The sequence below is a fragment of the Falco punctatus genome (assembly GCF_963210335.1).
Source record: "Falco punctatus genome assembly, chromosome: 6".
In the NCBI taxonomy this organism is placed as follows: domain Eukaryota; kingdom Metazoa; phylum Chordata; class Aves; order Falconiformes; family Falconidae; genus Falco; species Falco punctatus.
Genome location: NC_137585.1, coordinates 7,082,222 through 7,109,162, shown reverse-complemented (window position 1 = coordinate 7,109,162; position 26,941 = coordinate 7,082,222). Strand labels below are relative to the sequence as shown.

Genomic DNA, 26,941 nt, shown 5'->3' with positions numbered 1-26,941 from the left:
AACTCTCAAGTGAGTTTAAATGGGAGGAAAAAAATAGCCAAAAATTGACATTTTCAGGAATCAGTAATGAAGCCAAAAGCATTAGGCTTCTACTAGGAAAGTAGATTTTGCTTCCAATATAGAAAAAAAAAAAAAAAAGTCTTCTGTTGAAAGGAAATCGAAGCAATTATGGAGAAAGAAATCCCACCTCTTAGTGCAGTGTCTGTATCAGAATGAAAGTGATTTATTTATATTACACACAAAGATTTTTATTAAAAAGGCTGGTAATGGAACATTTTATTTTAATGCATCAACTTGATACAAGGTTAATTACAGAAATTGTGTATAATGTTGTATAAGTCACATGGATGGGTTATTTAAAAAAAGATTTGATAATTAGAGAAGGACATCTCTTATTTTAGTTACATTGTAAAGTGCCTCGTATAGTCATATTCTATCGTTGGAATGACCGCCTGTACAAATTTCAAGAAAATAAGAAGGTACCTGAGTTTTTTGTTAAGGAAAATGTGGAATAGCTAGAAATCCTGTAAAACTAATCAGAAGTCGCATTCAACGGTCCACTCAATAGTATATCTTGCTAACAGGAAAATAACACCTAGCAATTATACAATTGAGAGACTGGGAAATTAATACAGCAGAACTCTGGTAATGACAGCTGATGCTTGCCCAAACATACAGACCGTTCTGGTTTAAGTTCATGCAGGGAACCAGGAAATTTATTTTTCAATAAATCTTACAACTCCCTCTCTGCTTCCCCCGCCCCCCCCCCCCCCCCCCCCGCCTCACTTTACAATCCCATTTACATACTTAATATTTGTTACTAACAAATGCCAAGTTAAATTGCACCTAGCAAGGCTAATCCCTAGCTACCTTCCTGTGGCTGCAGGGAAAGCAGGCTCCTCCTCAGTGTTTCAGTGGCTCAGAAGAAGAAATAGGTTCCTGTTCTGAACCATCCTTTGCAAGAGCTCCTTCCTGTTGGTGAGGGAAGTAGAGAGATTAGCTTTGCTAATGGGCCTGAATCTGCAGGCTGGAGTATATTGGACAATTACAAACTAAAGCGTCTGTCCACCTGGGACTGAGGCAGACAGCAAACTGAAAAATTAAAATAAATCACTGTTTTCAACTGACAATTAAGTTACATTGGTACTGGATATAAGTAAACCCAACTATTTTGACACGTCAGTCTCATGGATCATTTCTTGACAAACACAAACTACATAATAATAAGGGAAGAAAATGCCTGTTCAATAAAAATCTCAATTTGTTAAGTAATAGCAAAAAAAGTAACCAAAATCTTGAAAATAAGCTTATTTAACTATTGAAGAGTAGAAGACTTGAACTACCTTGCCAGAAAAGTTATTCTCCAGTTTGGTTTCAGTTGCTTGCTGTACAAATTGAGCAATTCCCAACTCATACAGTGAATGAGAATTTTACTGATTCAGGGCCTACAGCTGCTCAGTAATCCCCCCTTGCTCGCCTTACAGCAGCAAAAGAACACCATTTTCAAAGGATGCACTTGCTTCTAAGATGGAGGTTACTTCAGTCAGAAAGCATACCATCAATTACTACAAAGCATAACTAAGATCAGTCACCTTGCAAAAAGAAAATTCTAATCGTGAGGCATTTGATATTGATGTTCAGAACAAGTTCAGTCATTTTCATTGCTTTTTTTGTTAGTTGCTCACATGCAGAGTAGAGAATAATGGGACCTCTATACCTTTCAGAAATTAATCTCAGATTCAAATCTAATACAGAAACTGCTGTACCAAAAGGAGGGATTACACTCTGGAGAATCTACAAACCTCCAGCCTCATTCTCCTGCACTGGGATCTGTTTCACACTCACAGTTACCTCCTTCACAGCCCTACAAACAAGGGCTCAATCCTGTCCCTTCAATCCTACCTGCTTCCCTCCCACCCCGCCCCCCCATTGCTCTTGTCACCCTCCCTCCTCTGCCCCTAACAACTGATTAACAAAGTTTGTTTGCACAAAGGAGCTCATCCTGGAACTGTAGTAAGTGCCACCACAAGCAGTTGTTTACTGCTTTCACACACAACTGCACTCCAGTTTAGGTACCTTGCGGTAACGGCTTGTTACACTGCAAGACATTTCTAATAATACCGTGTAGTAACAAAAAAGGATACATGTGAACTCCAAGTTCTCCACCACCTTCTGCAACAGTCTCAATTATTTTCTTCATGACTTCTGCATGCCTGAAAAATAGAGCAGAAACAGTGGAACTATTTTAAGCAAGAAGTAACTCCCTCAGCTAGATTAGGTTTTGTGCCTACTAAATAGTTTTGGCCAGTTCTCTTCAGAAGTAAGAGGAAACTATCAGTTTATTGAGGAAAAATATCTCAACAATAACTGAAGGTTTAATACTAACCTGATGAACGCAACATTATTTGCCAGCTCCTTACATTCACAAGGAAAGCAAAAACTGTTCTCGGCTACAACGTAGACTGAGTGCCCGAATGACAGTCAATACATGTTGCTTGTCACTAGTGCAATTTTTAATTGCTAAATGTCAAAGAAGCTACCAGGTAAGTCCCCAGAAGGTAATCCTCACCAGCAAGCCACCAGAAGTTCCCAGATGACCCCTGAAGAAGATGCCCAGAAATTGCTGCAACTTTTTTAGCTACCTCTGCTGCACTCTTCAATTTGCAGAACTTAAGTATCTAACACTTAACTTATAGTTTCCTAGGAAAGGCAGGCCAAATCAACCCTGCGTGAATTCAGAACCGTTGCTCTGGGACTGACTTAAGGTATGGAAACTTTTTCTGGCAATAACTTAGGTTCTATGGCAGATCAACAGCTTCTAAACCAGTTTCTTCTCTCTCATGACTCTGTTATTGTAAAGCCCTACAGGGGAGGACAAACATATCCTCAGGTCACTACGTTTCGATATTAAGTCATCAGTGACATACCAGACCTACTACGAACCACAGAAACATTTATGTACAGAGCTGACTGTGGGAATAAAACATAGAATCACATAATAACTAAGTCTGGAAGAGACTGGTTAACTTCAGTCCAACTCTGAGCAGTAAACTAGAACAGACTGCCCAGGACCTTGTCTGGTCTGGTTTTGAGTATCTCCAATGACGAAGACTTCAAATCTTGTGATGACCAGTTACAATTCAGAAGTAATGGTCTTGCGTTCAGGATAGTTCTTGTACCACATAAACCAAGGGATGAACTACATACTAAATCAGAGTGGATATCTACAGTGTGATCAATTTGTGTTAAAAATATATAACTAAAACATCAACTCATCTGTATAACTCAGCTTACTTTTATCTAGACTTTAGCTTTGTTTTAAAATCATGATTCTGTAGGCAATCAGTGACATCATACAGGGTGATGGACGTTCACCTACACAACACTGCAAGCTATTTAACAGCAGCACTTGAAAATACCTGCCCTGAAACAACCTATGTGCTACTGAGAACAAGGGAGAGTGGTAAGCAGAGTTCGCATGACTTACTGACCATGCTTTGATACTACTATGCAAATCTAAATAGCTGACCAGTAACTGGCATTTAGTAGTTACCTCCGAAGTTAATCATGCTGCCAGCCACCGCAAAGGCAAGGAAGGAAGATGTTGCAAAGTTACCAAGACATACTGTAAACAGGAACACGCAAGTCTGGGGAAATACTAAAGGTCAGCATTTGTCATTTGCTGTGCTGTTGGTCTTTGCAAATCAGCTAACCCTCACAGATGATTCCAATTCTGGATCCTCACGATGCCCCTGCGGAACACATGCCGCATAGGGTGCCAAGGCCTGTTGCTTCTATATAGGAACCTGGCCACTGTCGAAACTTAAGCTTTGACCACATCCATAATGGTGGACTATTTTTTGTACGGGCACAGAGTACAGGTTACTCCTACAGCTACTAGAAGTCTTTTAACAGGATACTGGCTGAACTTCATACACTTTAGAGATATTTCCTCTTTTCTGTTTTCTAAGGACTAGTTAGGTATCTGGAATTCACACAATGACCATAGTAATGGTCATTCTTACTGTCATACAGTTACTCATGAAAAGCTTTGCCGGTGCTTTATAAACTTTCAAAAGTTTGTTTCCTGTTCTCAGTTTTCATGTGTAAGTAAATTTTGAGGAATTAATATGAAGTATGTATACCAAACAATGGAAAGAAATAAGATAACTGGAAGAAATGTCATCTAAAATACCCTGCTATCTAGAAATCTCTTTTGTTTGTTTGTTTTTTTGTTTTTGTTTTGGTTGGTTTTTTTCTAATTTTACTTCTGAATAAAAGTCCTGCAGAAGTAACTCTTTAACTCCAGATGACTAAATACACTACATGCTCACCAATGCTTGTTCCAGGAACTGCAGATCACTTGAGCTACCGAACAGATCAGACATTTAAAACATCTACTAAAGTCACCTAATTTACTTTTTGGCCTATCAACTGACTCTTGAGGTGGTTCAAGTAATATAAATGAGTTATTCACATTCCAAACCAGAAATACTGCTTTTCCTATTGAAAATAAATTGAAATATACAGAGTTAAAATCATCCATTAAGGTGTTTAAAATAAGTTGAAAGAAGTAGATTGCTTAGATGACCCTTTAAGCTCTCATTAGGAATGTTCACTTCCAAACTGAAGAACCCCTCTCCTGTTTTGCAATTAACCAAAGCAAGCTGTCAGTCAAAATATGTGTCATTAACTTCACATTGGAATTCAGCTGACATACTGACATTGTCTGAATTATCAGTGGGAAGGGAGGTATTATATAATCAGAAAGTAAAAGGAAAACGTAAAAGCCTTCCTGGCATATGGGGAAAAAAAATCCAACACCAGAAATTATTCATTCCCTGCCACCTTGCAGTTACTAGACATAAAAGGCCTTCCACAGGACTTTCAGTGTAGCAGACAACAACTATAAGCTTCCATGAAAGAGGGTAAAATCCAAGACATTTTGGAACAAGGTACTTTTTTTAAAAAAAAAAAAAAATCAACCAACAAAAACTTTGAATATGATTCAGTGTCTGTAAGTGCTCACACACAATGAAACAGGTGTGGAAAACCCCACAAATGTCATCAGTACGAGAAACGTTCAGAATCTGCAATAGTCAAGTTAACCTCAAGACCTACAATTCCCTGATCCTTGTAGTTGCCTCTAGTCAATTCCCTACAGACATTTAGAGTAGATAAGAAGAAAAAAAGTACAGAAGCCCATCACCATTTCTTCTGAAATAGAGAAAAACAAGCCCCTGGAATTAGTGCAAGTAATTCAGATCTCACTGTAAATGTGTTTAGCATTAACTAATTTGATAGTTCTTTCATAACACGCACATAAAAAAGTTGAGAACTGCGATTAAATCAGGTTGCAGCAATTCATGAGGAAGTTGACTATGTTCCTCCCAGTAATATAAAAATGCTGACAAGAGATACAACTTACAGCACAGCTGCAAGATGAACAGTTTCAACTAAATACTAAAAATAGAAGCAATCTCAAGCAGCTGACAGAGGCACCCAACTGTCATTTCTTTCCTTTCTCTGACGCATGACGTAAGGATATACACATCACAAGAAACAGCCAACTAAGTTCAGGACCATCCAAATACCTTATGTTACCCAATTTTTCTAACGTGTACGGAAGCAACAGCAGCAGAGCTAGCTGAACATTGGTACTGCCTAGCTAAAATAAGAACAAAGCAACGTTTTTAGCTATTATCTTTCCCCACAGAAGCCCAGACCTTCTTAACTGTTAGCCTCAACAATTCAAGAAAATAGAATAGCTCACCTTGTGGAGTAAGAGAATATACTTAAAACATCCATTTTTACGCTGTTAGCCTCTTTCCTCACAGTCTCAAGATGACCTTTTCAAACCCTCCTGTCGTTAAGCAGTTGCCAGTCAACTAGACTGCTTTTTAAGGAGGACCAGACGGTTTTCTCCACATTTAAGACTACTGACAAATCTGTCTCACTGCAGTATCAATCATCTCTTTCAAGCTTAAAAGACTAATTAGAACAAGTCTCATGATGCCCACAATTTCTTCAAGTGTAGATGTGGATTACATAATCCACATTCACTGGCTTCAGATGAAGAAGTGAAAACATGCAGAATTTGTTTTCATAAACTCTTGACTTTTCAGTTAAGAGCTGTTACCCATGAAGACTCTCTATTCAAATTCACTGACTAGCACTAAATTGGTTCTTACTCTGCAAAGGTGTCTGCAAAATTAAGTAGATTACATTGCAGCCACAGCCCAGTATAAAACCCTGTGGTGGTGTGCCACCCCTCCTCCCCCACGCCACCCCTGCCTAAGCCATATCCACCAGTGGGGGTTGTAATGGCTGCACCCAACTTACTCTGGAGCTTGGGGGATGGATGGCAACATGGTAGCCACGGGCTGTCTGGAACAGTGACCCAGATGTCTTGCTGGTAAGCAAATACAACTGTAAGACAATCATCTAACTTCATAAAAAGTGGACATCCCTGGGCCCATTGAACTCTCCGGCAGGGCAGTGGGCTGCCTGCCAGGCGAGATCTCCCCTTGAGTAGGGACAGCTCTCAGGGTTGCTCTTCCAGGTTGGGAGATGCCTTGCTGCAACAGATTCTCAGTAAGTGAATAATAGCATGCTAAATTTTGAAATCTTAACTAAGTGACGTAAAGGATAGATTGTGCATATATAATCCTTTAGACATAAACCGTTGACCAAGTCTGGGACTAGGAATGGATCCAGCTGCACTTAGACTCCTCTCTGCGACGGAGTTTAGAAAGTAAGCAATGTCTAGCTATGCATTCAATCCCCATTATCTCATTGTAGTCAACATAAAATGATTCACTTCTAGTGAAGTTAGGTTAGTGATGCATCTGTAACTGTATTAGTGACTGTGCCCTTGAAGGACAACTGCAAGCCTGATAAGGGGAACATTCTACTCCAGGAGGGGCCAAGAGCCAGTTAATTGCTACAAAGACAAGAAATCATCAGCTACAAGACTGTAGCTAGAGGAGATCACAACCACTGAACTCAGTTCAGGACTAAAAGACTCACTCCCCACCTCCCTCAGACATGTGCAGTAAATTAAAAATACACTGTAACTTTAAACCAAAATGAGAGATAGATAGACCGATAGAAAGCTACTATGCATAACTAATTACTAGTACTATCTTTTAGGTAGAGTTTGGAAAATACGTATGTATAACTAAAATGTATAAATATTATTCTTGTTCTTCTGAGTTTTGGGCTTGTTTTGTGGAATACTACCTAGCCCCCAGCTTTGCACAAATCTGTAATAAAGAAATACCTTGACTATGTGTGTCAATTGGCTCTTGCAGACTGGATGAACGATCCCACTTTTTGGATTACACAAGGAGGTCCTTTCTGAAGCTCATGACTTGACAGAAGGGTGTCCCTCACAGTTTTGGCTGACATTGTCCTCTATGCAGTAAATAATCCAGCGTACCTTGCCACTGACTCTTGTTAAACCAGTCACATTTATCATTTGTTATATCAATAAAGTATATTGTTGCTTCTCTCAGAGTGAAGTGCGTGATTCCATCCACAACACACCCACAGGGCCACCTAGTCAATGAAGGCTGTCCTGCCCAAATATCTGGTCATCATTGTTTCTCTTGAGAGTGCCCTCCCAGCCTGCATTCATCAACAGGAGCTTTTTCCCAAACAATTTATTAACAGAGCTAATACTAATCACTAAATTAAGCCTTGGCTTTAAGCTTTTTCCCCTCCTTTTCTTCTATTAATAATCTTCCTCGTCAGTCTGTTAAGCCTTTCTACATTAATTCCACCTGACACTCCTTCAAAAACACTAGTTGCAAAAAAAGGTACATCCACTTTTTTGTCCAAATCCCTGCAGACGGCAAAAAATAAGGCAAAGTCACTAACAGGTTGACCTATTAAGACTGATATGTTCATATAAGGTACAAGAATACCTTATGGGATCAAACCAAAGGTCTGCCTCGTCCTGTTTATTATCTTATAGTAGTACATGCTTAAGAAAGAGGCCAGAGCAAGCACCTAGTAATGCTTCCTCCAAAGTGCGACTAGTTTCCAGCAGTATGCAACCCAAGGACTTTCTAATTCTGAAGCATTCTAGTAACTTCACTTTTGACAACTCTTTGACAATTTTTTTTTAACATCATATTGCTTAAATATTTAATTAGGTGCTGTGTGCAGAGTTTAATCCTTTTTCTTGCTTTGGACACGCCAGCAGTGAGTAGCATTCAATGTCACCAGTTTTTCTATCAGAAAAAATGGAACACCTGTTACTTCACCTTTTGTGGCATTCATAATGAAGGTCACTGACATCATAAGTCCCTCCTCAGCTGCCTTTTCCAGACCTGAAGGGCCCCACGTTATTCAATCATCTCTTACGGGAAAAAGCTTCATAACCTGTTAGCCTGGCCAGCTCCTCTGTATCTTTTCCAGTTTTAGTCATCTTTCATCTCACGGACTACAGAACAGATGACCAGAGCTGTACTGCAGTATTCGACACGTGTGTGGTCCCACAGATTAATAGAGGCCTTACGCTGTTTTCTGTTCTATTTTTTATTCTTAAGTTGTAAGTTCTGCTTCCTGTACTAGTTGAGCACTGAGACTGACATTTTCACAGGTCTATTGTGTTAGTGTAGACTTAAACCCAAGGATTTAAATACCAACAATCAAATTTAGCACTTTAAACTTTTCTACAAGACAGCTAAATTTGGGAAAAAGCTATTTCCTGGGTCTACAGTGGCTTCTCTGCTAAATATTGTCTAGATATAAGCCTGACTGCTTGGTGAAAGCAACGACCCTTGTAAAGCAGTGGTTAAAGAACTATGAACTGGAAGAAGTGTGAGAGACAGATTTACAAAGCCCATGAATATACGTCCTCATAGTAAGATCAAAAGTTGCCACAAACTACTTTGTGCAAAGCTCCCTTTCACCCTTCCCAAGATTATGATCTTATGATGAAATAATTCCTAAACCAGAAATGAAGAATGTTTTGAATAGGCAAAAACAAACTTACAGTAGTCAACAGCAAGCTGATTATTTGACACCTCAGCTAGTGACACAGATCCCAGAAGCGTTTCTTTAAGTCAAAAGAAATTGTAATATTTAAAGGGGCAATGTGGACTTTTGGGTTGGTTTTTTTTTAAAACATACGCAAGACTACAAAGGATGTCCCATTTTTAAAATGAGATAAAAGCCCAAACTCATATTTATGAACTTCATACTATCAAGAAGCTGAGGAATCACACTGTTTAAGATACTGGCTCTGTATCACTAAGACACCCTAAAGGATGTTAGGGTTTACATCTAAGATGAAAGGCACCTTTCAAAGACTTAGAAAAAATATCTGTGCAGCTAGCCGAACTACAGACTCCCTATGTCTTGGGTGAACAACGTGGAAAATGCAACAGAAAAGACCCTTAAACCCACAAGTGTGTTTTGTACTTGTTTTCAACAAGTGGCTGTGGTTCATCCCGCAGTGCCAGTTCTGCTTACCGAAAGTGGCTCACTGAGCACTCACATTCCATGTCGAGGCTCCACAGCAGCGAGCCGGCCCCCTTAACAACTGAAAGTTTGAGAACAGGTTGAGATCGTTTCCGCCCCAATATTTCAGTGTGGCAATTAAAGGACCACTATTTATCAGTGGAAAGTTTCAAGGACTTCTGGAGGAGCAGAAGGGAGTAGTTATTGCAAAATAGGAAAGAGTTATTTCATGTTCAAATGGTGCTTTCTGCTCTCAAAGTGTTTCTTTTATAAAGTTCTAGTAGTCTGCCATCTTCTGGAGTCCTTAGGAAAGTGGAGGAAAAGTAAACCAGAGCTAAGGCAGCTCTAACTGCAGAATACACTTGCGGCAGTAAGCACTGGAATGACTTCAGAGAATCACCAATACCTTCCTTTCATTCTGCCTCAGAAGCTTACAGACCGTTATGGCAGTCAACTGTGGAAATATGTCCAGAAAACCCAAACTAAATGCTTAACAAGACCAGTGAAGTGCCTTGTATCTGCATGCTGAATCAGACCAGGAACACTTACCTGCATGGATGAACTGAGCACATAGGAGGTGGAGGAAGATGAGGATGGTTTTCAATGGTCACTGTTTTCTTGACGTGATCTTGACTAATATCTTCATACATATGCTCTACTGTTAAAGGCTGCCGTTGCTATATAGGAAAAGGGAACATGAGAACAAAAGCATTACTAAAAGAATTTTTTGCTCCTTCTCAGCGATTTTGATACCATTAACAGATGAAACACCATAAATTACAAGCATCTCATTTACAACAGTTCTGAAGGCACACTGAAAGAACCAAGTGTGTTAAAATCCATATGGTGTATAAATTGTACTGCACAAATTTCTGTTTATAATATACAGGTGAATGCTAAAGTCAATATATTTGAGAACCATCTAGGTTCCCATCTAGGTATTTGAGCTGTAAGCCCTAACCAACTTTAGATCAAGAAATTTATTCATTAAAGGAAAGAGTGATTTATCTAATCCTCTCCCTCTGATGATGATAAAACCACATACCTGCTTACCTGACTGAGTTTACTGGGGTTATTACTAGCTCTACAGAGCTAACAGAAACTGAAATGACAGAGCATGATTCGCTTCCTTCTACATGTGCTCAGTTACCAAGTATCATTTTCAGTGAAATTGTTCCTACTTCCTGCAAGTACCTTAAGTCCTAGCTGCAACCCTAACTCTGTAACGGTTTTCTCACCATTTTTTCCTTTAAATTTCTACTGAAAATAAACAACAAAATAGTCTTGCTATTTGACATGGTGAGTCTAATTTCAGAGAAGTGGGGGGAAAAAAACAACATAGCTATACCTCATCATATCCAAATAACCAGAGCCTTGGAGTTTGGTAGTATTTGTCGTAAGTGATGTAGAGGTCATAAGTTCTAGTCTGTAGAATAGCATCTTCCCCTCCAACATCAACTTTAGCTTTGTTAGCTTCTACAATCTGTCTTGTGTCAATCGTTGCCTGGTTCAAGGTAAGAATGACAATATTAGTAAAGTCTTGTTTGGGTTCCCTCCTTTCCCATCGTAAGTAGTTACATAAAGCTGTAAAACTTAAATTAATGTTCTTAAGTGAGCATTAAAAAAAACATAGGCTTTTGTTTATATCTTTAAATTAGGAGTATCAGTTTCTCTCCCAACAAGTGGGCTTGGGTTTTATTTTTGGCATTTTATTTTTCAAAAAAAGGTCTGGCTTCTTAAGGAAGCATGCAACTAAATTGTCACATCCCCCTCCCTTCTTTCACCAATAACTTTTGAACCCAACAGACAATTCAGAAGGCAGAGTCCTTAGTTTATGCAAGTTCATGAAGACTTTAGACAAAGAGGTCTTTGTCTAAAAAATCTAAAAAAAAAAAGATAAATCACTTTTTTTCTCTCATGACAGTCTGGTGCATCAGTATAATCTATTGAACCTATAAGCCAGTCATCCTCCTCATGTAAGCCTCAAGAACAACCACTGCATTTTTTACCTCTTATGAATACAGCATTATGTGTAAGCAGAGCAAAAAGGATCAGCAAAAACTAGGAAAATTACTGTGATCAAAATCTTTGAGGACCTAAGGTTACTGCAGTAGGTTGGCAGGACACAAATCCATAGGATACCAGGCTCAGTAATCCCACTGCTTATAATGAGCTTGTTATGTCATCCATTTGTTACCATTATTTTTACTTTGCATGTGCTCATATTGGTGATAAGCATTGTAACAGACAAGACAGAGAACTCTTCACTCACATCATCTGTCTCCAATAGCCCACTTTCTTCATACTCTGAAAAGAAGACCCATAAAATTCTATGTTCAGCTTGTAGCTAGTCATCATATTCCTCATCCATAAACAACTCCTTTAAAACAATCTAGATGTATCTAAAAATGTTTTATTCAAGTAGACTTCCCAATCCCCAAACCAGACTAAATGTTTTTAATACAGATTTGACCAAGACTCCAGTAACTACATGATAAGCAATCCTTAAGTGGTTTTAAGCAGGCAGATTGAGTTTAAGCATAGGTATAAAGCCGGAAGGAAGCTGTGCTAAATCCCTGATTTATACTTGCTCGGATCTGTTCTGCTACTCAAATTAATTTCCCAGTCACTAACATTCACACAAGTTTTGGCACAAAAGTTAGAGTAAACATGCATAAATAAGACCATACAAAAGATGATAAAGAACATGTGCCTGCTGAATTTTTCAGCATGCATCCCATGAAACGAAAGAGTAGTGTTTTCTTAGGGTGTACTGCTTTAGTTAAAGACCTGAAATAAAGCACATCCCACCCAATTTAAGGAAATACCTTCCATGTCTGCAGCCTCTCCTTCATCTTCCTCATCATCATCTTCACAAGATGCTGAGCATTCTGGTATTTTTATATTATCCTTTAGAAGTTAAATTGAAAACACTGCTTTAAAGACTGCTGCATCTACACAGCCTAACAGTCCAGTCAATACATACAGTGAACCAGAAAAGTAATTTCTGCAGTATTAAGAAGGACTATACTGAATTCAAATATTTGCTTATTAACCTGTCTTAGTTTCAAAGTCCTAGTATGACAGTAAAAATTCTCCTTTGACTTTGTAATCTGGAATGATTTAATTCCTAAGCAAAGAAGAATAAACATGGTGTTAAACTTAAGCCTATAGCTTTTCTTCAAAAAGCCCACCTATCTCAAATGAAAGGCTATGACTAAACATGGAGGTCAAGATTTTGTATGTCCTAAGCCACAGCTAACTATGCAGCAGTTATCATAGAATCACAGAATATCTCAAGTTGGAAGGGACCCACAAGGACAATCGAATCCAGCTCCCTGCTTCTTGCGGGACTCCCTGAAACTAAATTGTATGACTGAAAGCATCATCCAGTTCCATGATTGTTTTTAAAATACAAGAGAGTCCCAAAAGTTTATCATATTTTGATATCGTTGTCTGAGGAAGCACAGTCCAACAGAAATTAATATGGCACAAGCCCTCAGCCAATTTTTTCTTTTGGGTGTTGTGGGCCCATGCGTAGCATCTGAAGCCAACAGACAACCCCAGTGAAATTCAGAAGGGGAAGGTCTCAATTTACACAGGTTTCATGAAAACTTAAGGGGAATACACCAAATAACGATTACAATTAGAAACTGCTCTAATTGTAAGCATCAGGTGGCCGATTTCCTCATTTGAAAAAAGAAAAAAAAAAAAAAAAGGCCAAAACCAGTAAGAAACTAATTTGTGAAGTGCTTTGGGAAACGGAATGTTAGCAGAGAAGGACTTGACCTTCTAGATTGGACTTGTTGTCCAAGAAATGAAGTACTGCAAAACTAGCAAATTTTTCTACATATAATATAAGTGAAATCAAATTCATAACACACAACAGCAGTTACAAATCACATAAGATTCTACAGGTATTGTGTTTTGCAGAAATAGTGATCACCTTTAGGTACTCCTCAGAGTGTTTCTTTCACCGTTATGTCACTGACTTGTACTGACTTGTGAAAAAGTAGTATTTTTACTACGTTCAGCACAGTCTGACTTGAAATACACATACTCCACAGTTCCGTCATATCAACAGCATTTTGAGCTGTTTACAACTGTGCGGTACCGTGTGGCAGCCCATTCTTTCCCCAGAATTTTTAGAATCCAAAGCTTTCTGCTTTGATGGTTTAAGAAACTCTTGTAGCATACAGACAGAACTCCACTTTAACAACCAACTCATCTTTAAAAGTATTCTGTGTCTCTGACTTTCTCTGCATTTCTTAAACATGTTAGCTAACATGATTCCAGTTCAAGTACTTCCAACTATTCTGTTTCCTGAAGGCCTAAGTTTCGGATTTGGCTCCTGCTGCAGAGTGACTTTTTGGAAATCTGCAGAAACTGATGACTCTGTAAGACAGATACACTTTTAGGACTTCTAAACTTGAGGGTACAAGCCAGTCATACAGGACCAAATGTGTTTAAACCCTGCCTGCAGTAGTTAAAGATTACAAAGAAATACTTTACATCCCTACATTATTTTTCCATATACAAATTTATTTACACTGGATCTCCGAACATTAGCTTCTTAAGACACAAAGGTGCAGTATCACTGTACATAGAATTTCATTTTCAGTTTGTATGAGTTTGGCACAAGAGCACACTGGCTAAAACATTCCAAAGAGAACACTGCCTCAGTAAACACACAGTAATAAGGGGGGGCACGTGCTTAGACTAATATCACGGACTCTGAAGGTCGAGGTGTATATGCAACACACCTAGTGGTAAAGTATACTTTAATCTTTCACAGGCAGTACTAGATTACTGCAGGTAGGACTTCTGCTACCTTTAGGTCCTGTAATAAAGCAAAAGGAAAATTCAGGAACAAATACCTTATTATCTAGTGTGATCTCCTTAACTGCTTCTGTTGCACCCACTATACCTGTCAATCAAACAAGAAGTTTGCATTTAAAAAGATTTTGTTACAGAATAGTACAGAAAGAGGTTGCAAAGATTTCAGAAAGCAGCATGTGACCTTTCCAAGTTACATCTCACAATAATTTTGATATTTGAAAAACTGTTTATTTGCTATTGGTAGCATGCTTGGTGCTGGACATCCATAAATAAATCATACTAGTAACATGGAACAACAGCACAGCTCTTGCACGTCATTCAAATTTTGTTGATGGAACACCACAAAGTAATTTGGATTTTTATTTTCAGGAATTTTTGCATAAAAGTGAGTTCAGGATAGGCATTCACATCACAATAATGGAACCCCACTTCATAGGCAAGGCATGCATTTATGAATATTTCTGAGCATCTTGAAAGCAAGGTGTTCATGACAAAACGTAATATAGCAGAACACTCAATGCTTTTAGTTGAGAGAAAGGGGGGGTAAAAACCATCCCTGTTAGCTTTCTAGTTTTACTGCAGCTCTCACCCAGTACTCTTTGCGATACATGACAAGATCCTGCTTTGACACAGTTCAGCTGAAAAGAAGTTAGATTATTATGGAGAATGAACCTGGAATCAAGTAACTGCTCATCTGAAATAACTATTCAAAGAAAAGGAATGCCAGTTGAATGCTGCTTGAAAACAATGCACTTCTAGTGGCTGTGATCATTTACATACATTTTTTCCTACCAGAAAAAGTGGCGTTATAAAGGACATCTATACAGATGGGGGGGAAACAGATGGGTTTTTAATCTCATTTGACAGTGTTTGGGGAGCTGGCTAAGGTCTAGTCAGCGTTGCAGTTGTGCTACCACAGCATAGTGCCCAAACCAGTCAACCCTAAAAAGAAAAACTTGGCAGAGGAGCCTGTCCACAGCAGGGAGGGAGAATGCATCCTTAACCTTAATTCAGGGATTAAGACAAAGCTATGTCAAATTATTTCTTTGGTGTGTGGTGTTCGATTATGAACTCTGATACACTGAAGAATTGTCAGTGATGAAAAACGTACATCTAAAGAAACCAAAGGCATCTTTTCCCACCCTTTTTCTCCCCAGCTTGGCTGAACTATTTAGGCAACTTCTTCCACATTACAGCAAAAAATTTACTGCACAGGAAGTAAAAACTGCATGGAGTACCTTCTAGGTTTGAAAATGTTGGAGAAAACATGATTGAAAGACAGAATTATATCAATTCATGATAGAACATCAAGAAACAGACTAGAACTAATAAAATTAATTTTTTGAAAAGAACAAAAAGATGTATAAGAGGTTGTGCTAGAAAAGCTAGAGACAGATTCATGTTAGCAGCAATTTTTAGACTTCTTTATAAACACAAGCTCATCTGAGGACTTAGTGTAAAAAAGAATCATCACCCACACTCACCTCTGCATTTAACAATATTTTCTTTCTTTGTTGTGCCTTTCTGCTTCCCCCAGTGATCTCAGATACTAAGGTAATAGCTATTTTCTAATGATTCCCACACTTTTAGCTCAATCTAACAATTCAACAGAATGGGAAATACTAAAATAAAAGTCAGCTGAGGTCATCATTAAGAGAAAGATCTCAACCTGCTTCATATGCAATCTACTAAAAAAACCAGAATTTTGCATAATCTTCAAACAAATAATGTAAACCCGCATTCTCTTCACAGGATCTCCCTACTAAGGAATGAGCCACTACACAGCTCATTTTTGAAATAGCTTCCTAGAAGTTCAGTACAAAAATACTGAAATAATTTATTGTCAACACCTCTAAAAAGTAGCTTGTTTCAGGCATATACAGCCATACAGTGAAACATCTGAGCAGTTATGCACCAATCAAGTGGTTAACTGGCAACATAACCTATTTCTTTCATATCAGATACCAGTACACAGCCATATACAAGAAAGATTTTACCTTCTAAGAGTGGAAACCGAAAATCTTTCAGATTACCAAATGCAAAGACTGAAGCAAGACTTTGAATACCTGCATTGTGAAAAGTGTCTACCCATCCCCCATCACCATCATCTTCTTCTATAATTGCTTCCTGCTCATCTGAGTACTCCATCTGCTTACACCTTTTGTAGCACGGCACTGCAAAAAATTGCAAAACAAAATGAATGCAGTCATTCCTATACAAAACCAGACTGGAGCAAGAAATTATCCTACAAGACCTTCTGAAACGTGATAGTCTCACATCCTTATTTAAGGAATCCTAAAGCTGACAAGTGCAAAGGCATGAACTTAAAAAAAACATTGATGTGATGTACCAGACTGTTTATTTCATATACAGTACACTACTTGCAGTGGCCTTAAAAACTCATTCTTCCATTATCCATTAAAGCACGCTCATCCAAACTCTTAAGGATTAGAAAAGAATTAACTTCTCATTTGCTAACAACTGGAGACAACCTATCAGTTTTCTTCACATTGCTCAACAACTTTTAGTTTAAGTCCAACTTTGCCTGGATTAGCATCTGTTTACTGAACTGATTTGTCTTTAGAATTCTGCTAAAAGTTTGCATCAGCCATTTATGTGATATATTAGGTATTTTGAATTATAAATTAACATCTAGAGGTTCAGAACAGGTTGAAATAATTCTGAATAGGATATTAATTCTAGTCATGTGCATTACAGAGCCATTCAAGCAAAGATTTATACAAAGTTTTCAGAAAATAGTCAAAGAAAGAATGCAGATCTGATTAAGACAAAACAAACATTTTCCAACATTGTAAACAATGACTATGTAAAAAATGCTCCTTTTCTACTAGTGTGGAGGAAAGAAAACCTGCTGCATGAAGTGCAGAATTTTTAAATTGCTCTTAGGCCTTTCACAAAGGGAGGAGAGTGGTGTGAAAGTGACGTTCTCCAAAGACTTCCACAATGAGGTTTGTAGGATGCTTCCTGGCCTCACCTGTAGCCCACAACTTTTTACTCAGGTGGTAGTGCCAATGCATCACTATCAGCAGAAAACACATTATTTTGAAATGTGATCTAGAAGGATCAGAGCAATGAGGGACCCTGGAAGTGGGGGGACAAGAGAAACAACATAGAACACTTGGCCATCCAGCCATCAGAACCATCTTAGGAAAGTCTGTCCAGCACTACTGTAAGCATTTTCACATGATAGTGCACTGCATGACTCCAACAGCCAGCAAGTGAAATCCAAGTATAAAGTACAACCCACTGCAGCTAAAAATCTCCTCAGGCTGTTCTTAGTACTAAAGCTTCATCCGATGGCATTGTCTTTGACACATTTTGATACAAGATCTTTTCAGAAAATTATTTCTCCATGGTTGTGTCAAGATGTTAGCCTTCTCATCCATTAAAAAGGTAGTCACCACAAGTATTATATATACACAACCATAAAGCTGATCAAAATTTTATTTAAAAATTTATTTCATATTATTGTTATTGACAGGGATAGTAACATTAATTACATATCTGAACTAGAAGTATCAGTGTCACCTTGCAAGACATTTCTGAAACACTTCAATAGCCTAGGTTTTCCAAAAGAAAGAGCAAAATAAATATATTTTCCTTTTTGACACTGAATATGAGTTGAAGGACAGGAGAAAGGTTAAGACACACAAGGAGGTTTATAATGTTTAAACTTCATTTCTACTTCATCAAGGCAAACTGTATTATGAGTATAAAGCCCTGCTAACAACTGGTCTAAGGAAAAGATTTTAGATATGCAGGAAAAACTTTTTTAATATTGCAAAGCCAAAGCAACCAAAGTACAAGATATTTATTTCCCCTGTCACTACAGACAATCAGTAGAGTTAGTAGCACAGCCAACCATGCTATCAACACTAAGAACACGTATTTAAACTTCAGCCTTACCATTTTTAGTTACCAAAAACTGTTTGTCTGTTGGCAGATAAGCCTTGACTTTTAGTTCTTCTCCTGAAGCCCTGTAAAATGAAGAGAACCAATAAAGGGTTGAGAATTTGATGATCTGCAAACAGAAGAATCCTTCTATTTTCAGTGTATATCAGGAACATTTTATATACTTGACCTGTTCTCAGAATCCATTCGCTATGATTTTACTCCTCCCTATACAAAGACTTTGATATAGGTATGGGGTCAGAAAGGTGGGTCATCCCTAAACCATGGAGTCTGGGGTCAAAACTATTCCCTGCTTCAAAAACTACTTTCACTTTGAAATGGCCAAGCAAAGATGGGTTGACAGAACAATCTAGTCTATATGAAACTTTGTAGGATCAGCAACAACATAGTCCCAAATGTCTGAAGAAAACAACTTCAGAAAAAGCAAGAAATAGACCTCTATAAACATAAAACCTGCCCATAGTCACTAGAACTCAAGTAATCTTTGACTCACATTACTCAAGCATTTGCTTTCACCTTCAGCAGTTTTTGGTTTGAAAAGAGAGTAACATTCTAAATAGCCTGTTCCAAACTGCTGGCACATAGACCAGACTCAACATGTTTTCTCTGAAGGAGACAGTAAAAGGGCAAGAAACAATGATTCAAGCATAACTCCTCCTTCAGCAGTTCATGGCCCAGTATAGAGCCAAGAACCTTGATGACACCAGCTGCACAGGAAATGCCCATCTAGGCACTGGTTAGTTTTATAATGCAAGACATCAGTAAAACATGAGGAAGCACCTTATTTGCATCCTTATTGTACATGAAAGATAAGGGATTTCCAAGGGCCAGCACTGCACAAAGTGATCTGATGTGGGCTAACTTGAACGTACTTAACAAATGCCTGTCTAAAATACACCAATTACAACTACTTCCTACCAATTCCAGCTGCACACGGCCTTTGCTTTTTCAATCATCAGTCACCAAGGCAAGTGTAGGTACACATGCTGCTACTGCAGGTAAGCAATGAAAGCATTCACAGTATGCACCAGCTTATTTCCTTTAAAACTCTAGGAAAATGAACAAACAAAAAATCCCCAAATAAATTCTCAACTACTGCTACACAGAGTAATATATAAGTCCTGCCTGACTTAAAGATAGCTTCATCAGAAAACCAGCAGAAGTTCTACTGGAAGAGTCCATGGATTATTCTGAACACGACAACTGTACAGCTGCATCCAACAGAAACACATAAAAGCATAGCTAGGGATGCTAGCTTTCTACAGTTCTTTTGTTTTTACTTACCATTGCCAAGTAGGACAGTGGTGAACTAAGTGATCTCCAGCGGCGACAAACTGTTAAGACAGGAAAAAACCTACAGTTAAATATGGTATAAGGAAATAATTTCCATTTTTTATCAATATTTCAGTTGCACATCCCTTTGAGAGATTAACTATGTAACTAACAACTGTTTATATGACTGATGCTTTAACTCCATTTCTCAGCTAACCATGAAAACCCAAAGACTAAATCAACTTCACCTGAAGGAAATGCATACTAAGCACAACAGCCAATTCAGATAAAAGTTTAAAAAGCTGTGGTGTTACTATCAGTCTTGTAACAAGCAAAAAAGTTTCTAGACCCAGTAACATTGTTTACTTTGTGATGAAGAAACTCTTTTTATTTGCCATCTTCAAAGTTTAAGAAAGTCAATGAAGAGCTTAATGTAAAAAAATATGTCATTCTCTTTCAGTGTTCAAAACAATCTTGCAGCAAGAAAAGTGTGACTGACACCAATTCATTGAATCGGAGAGAGAACTGCAACAGAGGAATAAACAGTATACCTTTTAAGTGATACTTAGTACTATACTAGTAGTATATATATAGTAGTATACTATACTTTAAGTGATACTTAGTACTATACTAGTAGTATATATATAGTAGTATACTATACTAGTAGATACAGTACTATAATAGTTCACCACTGATGTTAACTTAATATGGATAACCATGTACTTAGTACATTTAAAAACCCTATGTATAACTTTGTTCTGAAGAAATAGCTTTAAAAAATCTTCACTGTACTTGCTCTAAGTATGAGAGATAAAGGCTTTTATAAAATTACATCACTATTTCAAAGTGATATTGGAAAACGCATGCTAGACTTGTGTACAAACTCAAAACTCCACACAGCAAAGTCTAACCCACTGAGCTTATTTTTTGTCCACATAAATTGAGGAAGTCAAGCCTGCACTTAAGAGAAGTGATCTGTGTGGTCTTTGCACCAGTTACTTTTGTAAATGAGGTGCACATCAATTGCTACAGTTGTTTTCTTGTCTTAAAATGCCAGTTTATAACAACATACCCCCAAGCTGACCAAAAGCTCCTGTGACACAACAGGCTTGCAGCGTGTCAGCCATTTTCTCACCATGTCCTCCAAAGCGAGGCGTATCAGCGTAGTGGAAAACTCCACAACATGCACTGCACGTGGATTAACAGGTTTAATCTCTGCAAAGTGCTTGCTTTCACCCATTTTCCAACAGAAGCCTCTAGCAAAAGTGAAGTCTTCACTTTAAGGAAAACAGTAATCCCTTCCAATACATATGGAAATTTTAAAACTCATTAGCCTTTATGTAATAATAAATAACACATGAAACTCCAGAATTATTTAAAGTTTTCTGTTCAAGGAACTGGAACACTGTAGCACCACTGCTAAAATATATTATTAACGATGAAAAAAATCTTTGTGTTTACTTTGTAGGTCTAACAGATGCAAAAATGTAAAACAATACTTGAAATTTTATTTGCATTTTCTTCCACCTAGGTAGCAAAATTATCTAGCTGGTTTCATTTTCTGTTTCACAAGCACTAATGCTATCTCACACCTGAATCAATATTGCAGAAGTGGCAAGAGAACAACTTCTATTTCTGGGAAGAATTATTTTCAATATATTACGCCTGTGCTTTATATACGTAAAATTAAACCCGTTGTTATCTTTCTGAGGTATAAACTATTAAGAACTCATGACAGGCGAGAATTTGTTGCAATTAAATCAAGTACACAGATATATGAAAAGAGGGAGTAGGTGTTGAGTTTGATTAATGAGTCATCTTTAGCCTTATTGCTAATTGATTCATCTTCGTAGGCACGCCACAGGAGCCCCACAATGTCTGTAAAACAGTCAGCATCTCAGACTAAAATACAGTTGAACTGAGATTCATTACCCTAGAAATCCAAACTCATTCGAAGATAACATCCTAAAATCATTATCGATGACTTTCAACTCTTCTTTAGCAATCATTACTCTACAAAGATGAAAATCATCAGGAAAGAGGAAAGACTGTCAAAGGGATGATCAGCAGATCCACATTCCAGTCTCACCTAAACTTAACAAAAAAACTAATCTTGCTGTTTTTCTAACTTTTCTAAGTTAGGAAACACTTTTCTAAGTGTTTCTCTTGACTACTGCTTTGAAGGATCCAATTTCTTCATCCTACCAGCATCTAACTTTATACAGAGAATACAGGCCATTCACATTCTTAACAGTGTTTAAATAGTGCAGACTTTAACACAACATACTGTGGTTCTTGCCATGTTCAACAGAAAGTACCTTTTCTTCCAGTACTACTGCAAAATTTTCTCCCATAGGTCAAGAAGGGATTAAGCATTAGTAGAACATTTGTCTAGACTTTCACTGTTATACGTGTTTTATATACAATATAAATATAAACATATTATATAATATATAAGCATTTCTATACACACACACATCTGTATGGTTATCAGAACAGCAGAACACATGTTGCTAAGCCTGTTTTTCTGGGCACTACTCTTCTGGATCATAGAAAGCACGAGTTCTTGCTTGCCATGCAACATAACAAAAAAATGCTAGGTACCAACGTTAGGAAAAAGTGCTTCTGTCCACATTATCTACCTGCATCAGTCATCATTTGTTCCATCTTTTTCCATCTCATCTTCACATTTGTGCATTCAGTCTCATTTTTCTTTCATTCTACCTAACAGTCTTAATATTGTTTTCTCATACCTCTGTAAAGACAATGTATTTTCAGAACAGCAGCACTTTAATAAGAGAAAAAGCAGAACAGGGAAGTCAAAACAGCACTGCACAATCAGTGTTTTTACTATTCTAGAAAAAAAATCTGTTTATTTCTCTTCCCATCAGACTCCTTAAAAAACTACAACTGCTTGGCTGCAATCCAAAATACAACCAGCCTGAAGCAGCCTATAGAGAAGAGGAGGGAAAAAATAATAATTACTGGATATGTGGTGTGGACAAGCACATGTAATAATTTAGCCAGAGCCTTGGAAGGGACCAAAAGAGAAGTAAGCAAAGACTATACCCAAGATACAAGTTCCCCTTTGAGTTGGTTATGGAAGAGAATTCTGAAATTGATATATTCCTGTTCTAGTCCTGAACTTCCAAGACACAAAACAGAGCTACTGACCCAGCACGAGCTTCCTCACAAGCTTCTCACAGCATAATACAGGAAAAAAGCATCCCACATTCAGATGTCAAGTATCATCTCAAGAGGAATTCTGTTTATCTACTTCATCTATAGAGTAAAAAGGCCATTTAGAACTTCCACTTTGTGGAAACTGTGCCAAGAAGCAATAATTAGCTGGCAAAGACATGAACTGCTTGAGATTAACACAGTCATTTTGAGTAACTTTTATCATTACTTTCAAAATATATTTCAACGTTTCTAAATACTTACTTCTTCTGGTGTAATTACTCCAGTTTCTTTAAACTTGGACTCCTGCAATAAAGAAAGTTTAGAAATTTTGACAACTGCTGACAAATCAAAGTACCCCACTTTCCTGGTAAGACAAACATCTGCTCTGGTTTTGACTTGAAACTAGCTCTGTCCACAGTGATCTGTGAATCTGCTTGGAGGCAACCACTAGCAGGGCTGAGAGGCAGCTTACTTCCATATCCTATAATGCAAGGCTCAGCAAAATTACTTGTAGCAGAATGTGGGGTATGATGAAAAAAGATCACAAAGTTTTGGGGTTTTTTTGCTAGTCAATTATATCAGTAATGAAGAAAAGATCCCTGGCACTGAATATTACATTTGGCAGTAAGACACAAATTGGAATTAGTGTTTCTCACAGTCAGGACTTTGGGACTAGTTTAGGCACTGAACAGCACTGCAACGCATCGGTATGATGCTTTGCAGTTAGGAAAGGCCATGAAATGAATGACCAAACTGACTTTTGTCTGTGGTAGGAAAAGTTATGTAGAAAGTCTTTAGGTTTAGCTTTTTTTTATATAGTAATTTCTGTGCTTTTATTATGCATCCCATGGAAACAGTTCTGATTGTCTTATATTGTCATGTTTTTTAATGGACGACAGAATTGATGGCAAGCAGCAACATGACTTATTTCTGCATGGAGAGATTAAGTACTTCTGCATTAAAGACAACAGTTATGAAGTTTAAGGATACAATATCTTTTAGCATATTTAAATACAGAATAAGTGTATTGTGTTTCAGACTTCTGTTTCTGTTTGGTTTTTCATTTCAGAAAAATCTCAAGCACCAAGGAAACCTACTGTTCCTCAGCATTAGAGCTACCTAAGAATGGCTTTTGAAAAAGGATAAAATTTCAACCATGGCATAGCTGACTTTTCAAGTTTTTGCATCATTAAGTACTGAATAACTTCTTTCCCTAAAGAACTCATGATTTTTTTTCTATCAAGACTAAAAGCAGGAACTGTAAAGTACCTCACTTTTAGCTACAACTTCACCTTATTCAACCATTAAGAAATCATTAAAGAAAACCAGCCACTGCTTAACTTGGTTATTGATGCTTTGCCCTGGTGTATGCTATCACTTGTGCTATGTACAAAGAAATAAGCACACCTGTTTCATACTGATTACTTCCTTTCTCCCTCATTTCTAAAGATGACATTTAAGAACAAGATCAAGAAAAGCAAACCAGCAGTTGTATAAATACCATAACATCACTATATGCTATTTAACAGAAACCAAAGAAACTCAAACAACCCTAATTTTGCAATTTGAATTGCTGTAAAACTGAGAATTCTCAATAACACATTATGCAACACTACAGTGGAGACAACTTACTATTTAACTGCAAAATTAACTACAAGCTGTAGGCAACATGAACAAACTTGTGTTTCTGGAATTACACAAAGAAAAACATACAAAATATCCACTCTCTGTTCCCTGAGGGTAAATAATGCACTTTTTCATCTCTGTATATTCTGTAGTAGGTAAATCAGCGAGACACAGGTCTAGTTTCTTTCCTAAGTTACCAAATTGGAGAATTTATTTCAATCCCTTTAAAGGGAACACATACACATAATATTACAACCTCCCATTTGTGGAAGTTCTACCCTGCCTTCTCCCACTAGTACATCTGGGCACAAGAATTCCTCCACTATTACACCAGCTGTGCAACAGCAACTGTACTATGGTAAACAGGTCACTTCACCTTTCCACCCCACAGCTTCACTGCATCCCATATATGTCACATTGGTGGGCAACTCTAGAAAGGTCCACTATCCAGGTAAGGGCGTACTATATACCACAGAGGGACAAGTTCAATTAATAATTAAGTATCCCTGTCTTCTGCCCAAAGATCTAAAGCTGCAGAGTACAAGGTATATAGAAAGTCACACCATAAAACCACAGGCAGAGAGGCTACTGTTATAAACGATTACAGTAGAAGTATTTTTTCAAAAACATGGAAAAATGTGAAAATCAGTAGTGAAAGAACTGCTGACAAGTTAAGCATTCACACACAAAGGTGGGTTTTACATAAAAAAGCATTTGTAAATAGGAGGCGTAACATGGGATGTAGTCTAACAACTGCAGGAAAACACTTAAGATTTGTTTCCACCTAAATAAGCAACAACAGGAATCATAACAGATGTGCTGTCCACCTTTACAAGGAGGCTATTACAATTCACTCTCAAGAACTAAACAGTCCATTTCTACTATTCACAATTACTTTAATGCAGAGGCTTGTATTAATATAGTACCACCGATACAGAAATAAGCTACGCTACATAATTTTAGACCTGCTCACATAATGAAAATTATCCCCTCAAGGGGAATCGATTTTGGGTGAAAACAGTCAATAAATCAAATTGTGTGATGCTAATTGCTATACAACACTGTATACTGTCGCTTCTGTATGCACGCAGTGCCTGTCTGCCATTCCGGATTTACAAACCTGAACCTGACTTCCTCCCAATTGCCACATTAACGAAGAATGAACTCTGATGAAACCAGACCAAGTGCAGCAGTGATAGAATCAGAACTGGTTTCAACACACAATGCAACACCTAGCACCATCTTTCCTGCCTTGACAGACTGTTACAGAGCCCAACATTGGACTAAACGAACTCAATGGGACTTTTAGAGAGATAGTCCATAGCCTAAGGGAATGATAACCGTACAGTTCTATCAAAAGACTGGGAAAGTGATGGTGTGTTGGAAAGCGTAGCCTGACATAAATGGTATGGAATAAGGGGTGGATATCATCCTGGTTTCAGATGGGATGGAGTTAATTTTCAGTTACTGGTACAATGTTGTGATTTGGATTTAGTATGAGAACGATGCTGATAACACACTGATATTTTTAGTTGTTGTTAAGTAATGTTTATACTAAGTCAAGGACTTTTCAGTTTCTCAGGCCCTGGGTCTTATGTCAGCTGAAGAAGTTGCACTCTTACCCAAAATAACCATTGCAACGCATTCCTGAAACCAGGCTTAAGCCTATCAGTACACGAACACCTTTGGATTTCCATTCCTGGTCACACAACCAGTTAAAGTTTAGCCCCTTTAACAGAAAACAGCAACAAATAAGTTATTCCTGGAGCAGCAGGACCAGCAACACCTGGTGTCCGACGGCCTGCACGTCCCAGGTGAGTGCTCCCACCTCCGCTGGGCGGTGAGCTCCGAGTCACCCTCCCTCCACCCCGCCGCAGGACGAGGGCCGATGGCTCCGCCGCCACAGCCTCCCCCGGAGCCGGGAGTAAGCGCCGCACTCCCGGAGACCCCCCGCCGGCTGCGTAAAGCCGCCGCAACGGGAGCTCCTAGGGCCCAGACGAAGAGCGAAGCCTCCGCCACCGGCCGCCTTCCGGCGAGGCGGAGCGAGCCCCGGGGCGGCCGGGCGCCCCTCACAGCCCACCGGTGCGGCAGGGCAATGCCGGCGCAGGCAGGAACAGCCATAACAAGCCAGCGGCCGCACTGCGGGCGACACCCGGCGGGGGGTGGGTGGGTGGGGAACGGGACGCTGGGGCCGCTCCAACGTTACCCGCGACGCCGGCGGCTCGGTGCTCCGCGGCCGCCCCTCCGCAAGAGCGGGCGCGTCCTCCCTGTCCCTGTCGCCCCCCCGCCCTTAACAACTCCAGCGCCTCAGGGGGCGCGCGCCTCCCCTCACTTCACGCCGCCCCCCGCCAGGCACCTTGAGCACGGGGGTGAGGTACTCGGCCACCTCCAGGGCCTTCCCCTTCACCGTGTTGATGACGTTCTGCATGCTGCCGGCAGGCCCCACCAAGAGGACAGCCGCCTCCCCCGCCCCTCGGATAACGATCTCCGCGGCGGCGGCCGCCCCGGCAGCACCGCCCCCCTCCCCCCTCCTCTCCCCAGCGGGTCACATGACAGCCCCCCCCCCGCGCCCTTCCCTGGGCTTTTTCCGTCTCCGCCCACCCCATGTGGCGCACTG

The 26,941-nt window shown here is 38.9% G+C and overlaps 2 protein-coding genes across 11 annotated transcripts in view; both read right to left on the bottom strand.

Annotated features, from left to right (window-relative positions):
• Positions 1 to 2,138, bottom strand: part of F5 (coagulation factor V) — a 44,584-nt gene extending 42,446 nt beyond the window's left edge. For 9 of the 10 annotated variants that reach the window (XM_080393584.1, XM_080393586.1, XM_080393591.1 and 6 more), the window contains exon 1: positions 871 to 2,138. The gene's annotated coding sequence lies outside the window, so the exon portion shown is untranslated. The remainder of the gene's footprint in view (positions 1 to 870) is intronic. The other variant, XM_080393587.1, reaches the window with a different exon arrangement.
• Positions 202 to 26,839, bottom strand: ATG3 (autophagy related 3). The gene is made up of 12 exons (XM_080393678.1): positions 26,681 to 26,839; positions 22,960 to 23,001; positions 19,528 to 19,577; positions 18,238 to 18,308; positions 16,377 to 16,484; positions 14,349 to 14,398; positions 12,300 to 12,381; positions 11,744 to 11,778; positions 10,820 to 10,975; positions 10,021 to 10,148; positions 2,145 to 2,213; positions 202 to 483 (listed from the first exon to the last, which is right to left on the bottom strand). The coding sequence occupies exons 1-12, from the start codon at positions 26,750 to 26,752 to the stop codon at positions 402 to 404; spliced, it is 945 nt and encodes a 314-aa protein (XP_080249804.1). The 5' UTR covers positions 26,753 to 26,839; the 3' UTR covers positions 202 to 401.
• Positions 26,840 to 26,941: the final 102 nt, after the last annotated feature.

Coding starts and splice junctions, on each gene's coding strand:
- ATG3 (XM_080393678.1), bottom strand. CDS start 26,752: ATGCAGAACGTCATCAACACGGTGAAGGGGAAGGCCCTGGAGGTGGCC. Junction 16,485..18,237: donor GTTTTTGGTAACTAAAAATG/GTAAGGCTGAAG, acceptor AATTTTTTGCAG/TGCCGTGCTACAAAAGGTGT. Junction 2,214..10,020: donor TGCTCAGTTCATCCATGCAG/GTAAGTGTTCCT, acceptor TCTATTTTTCAG/GCATGCAGAAGTCATGAAGA.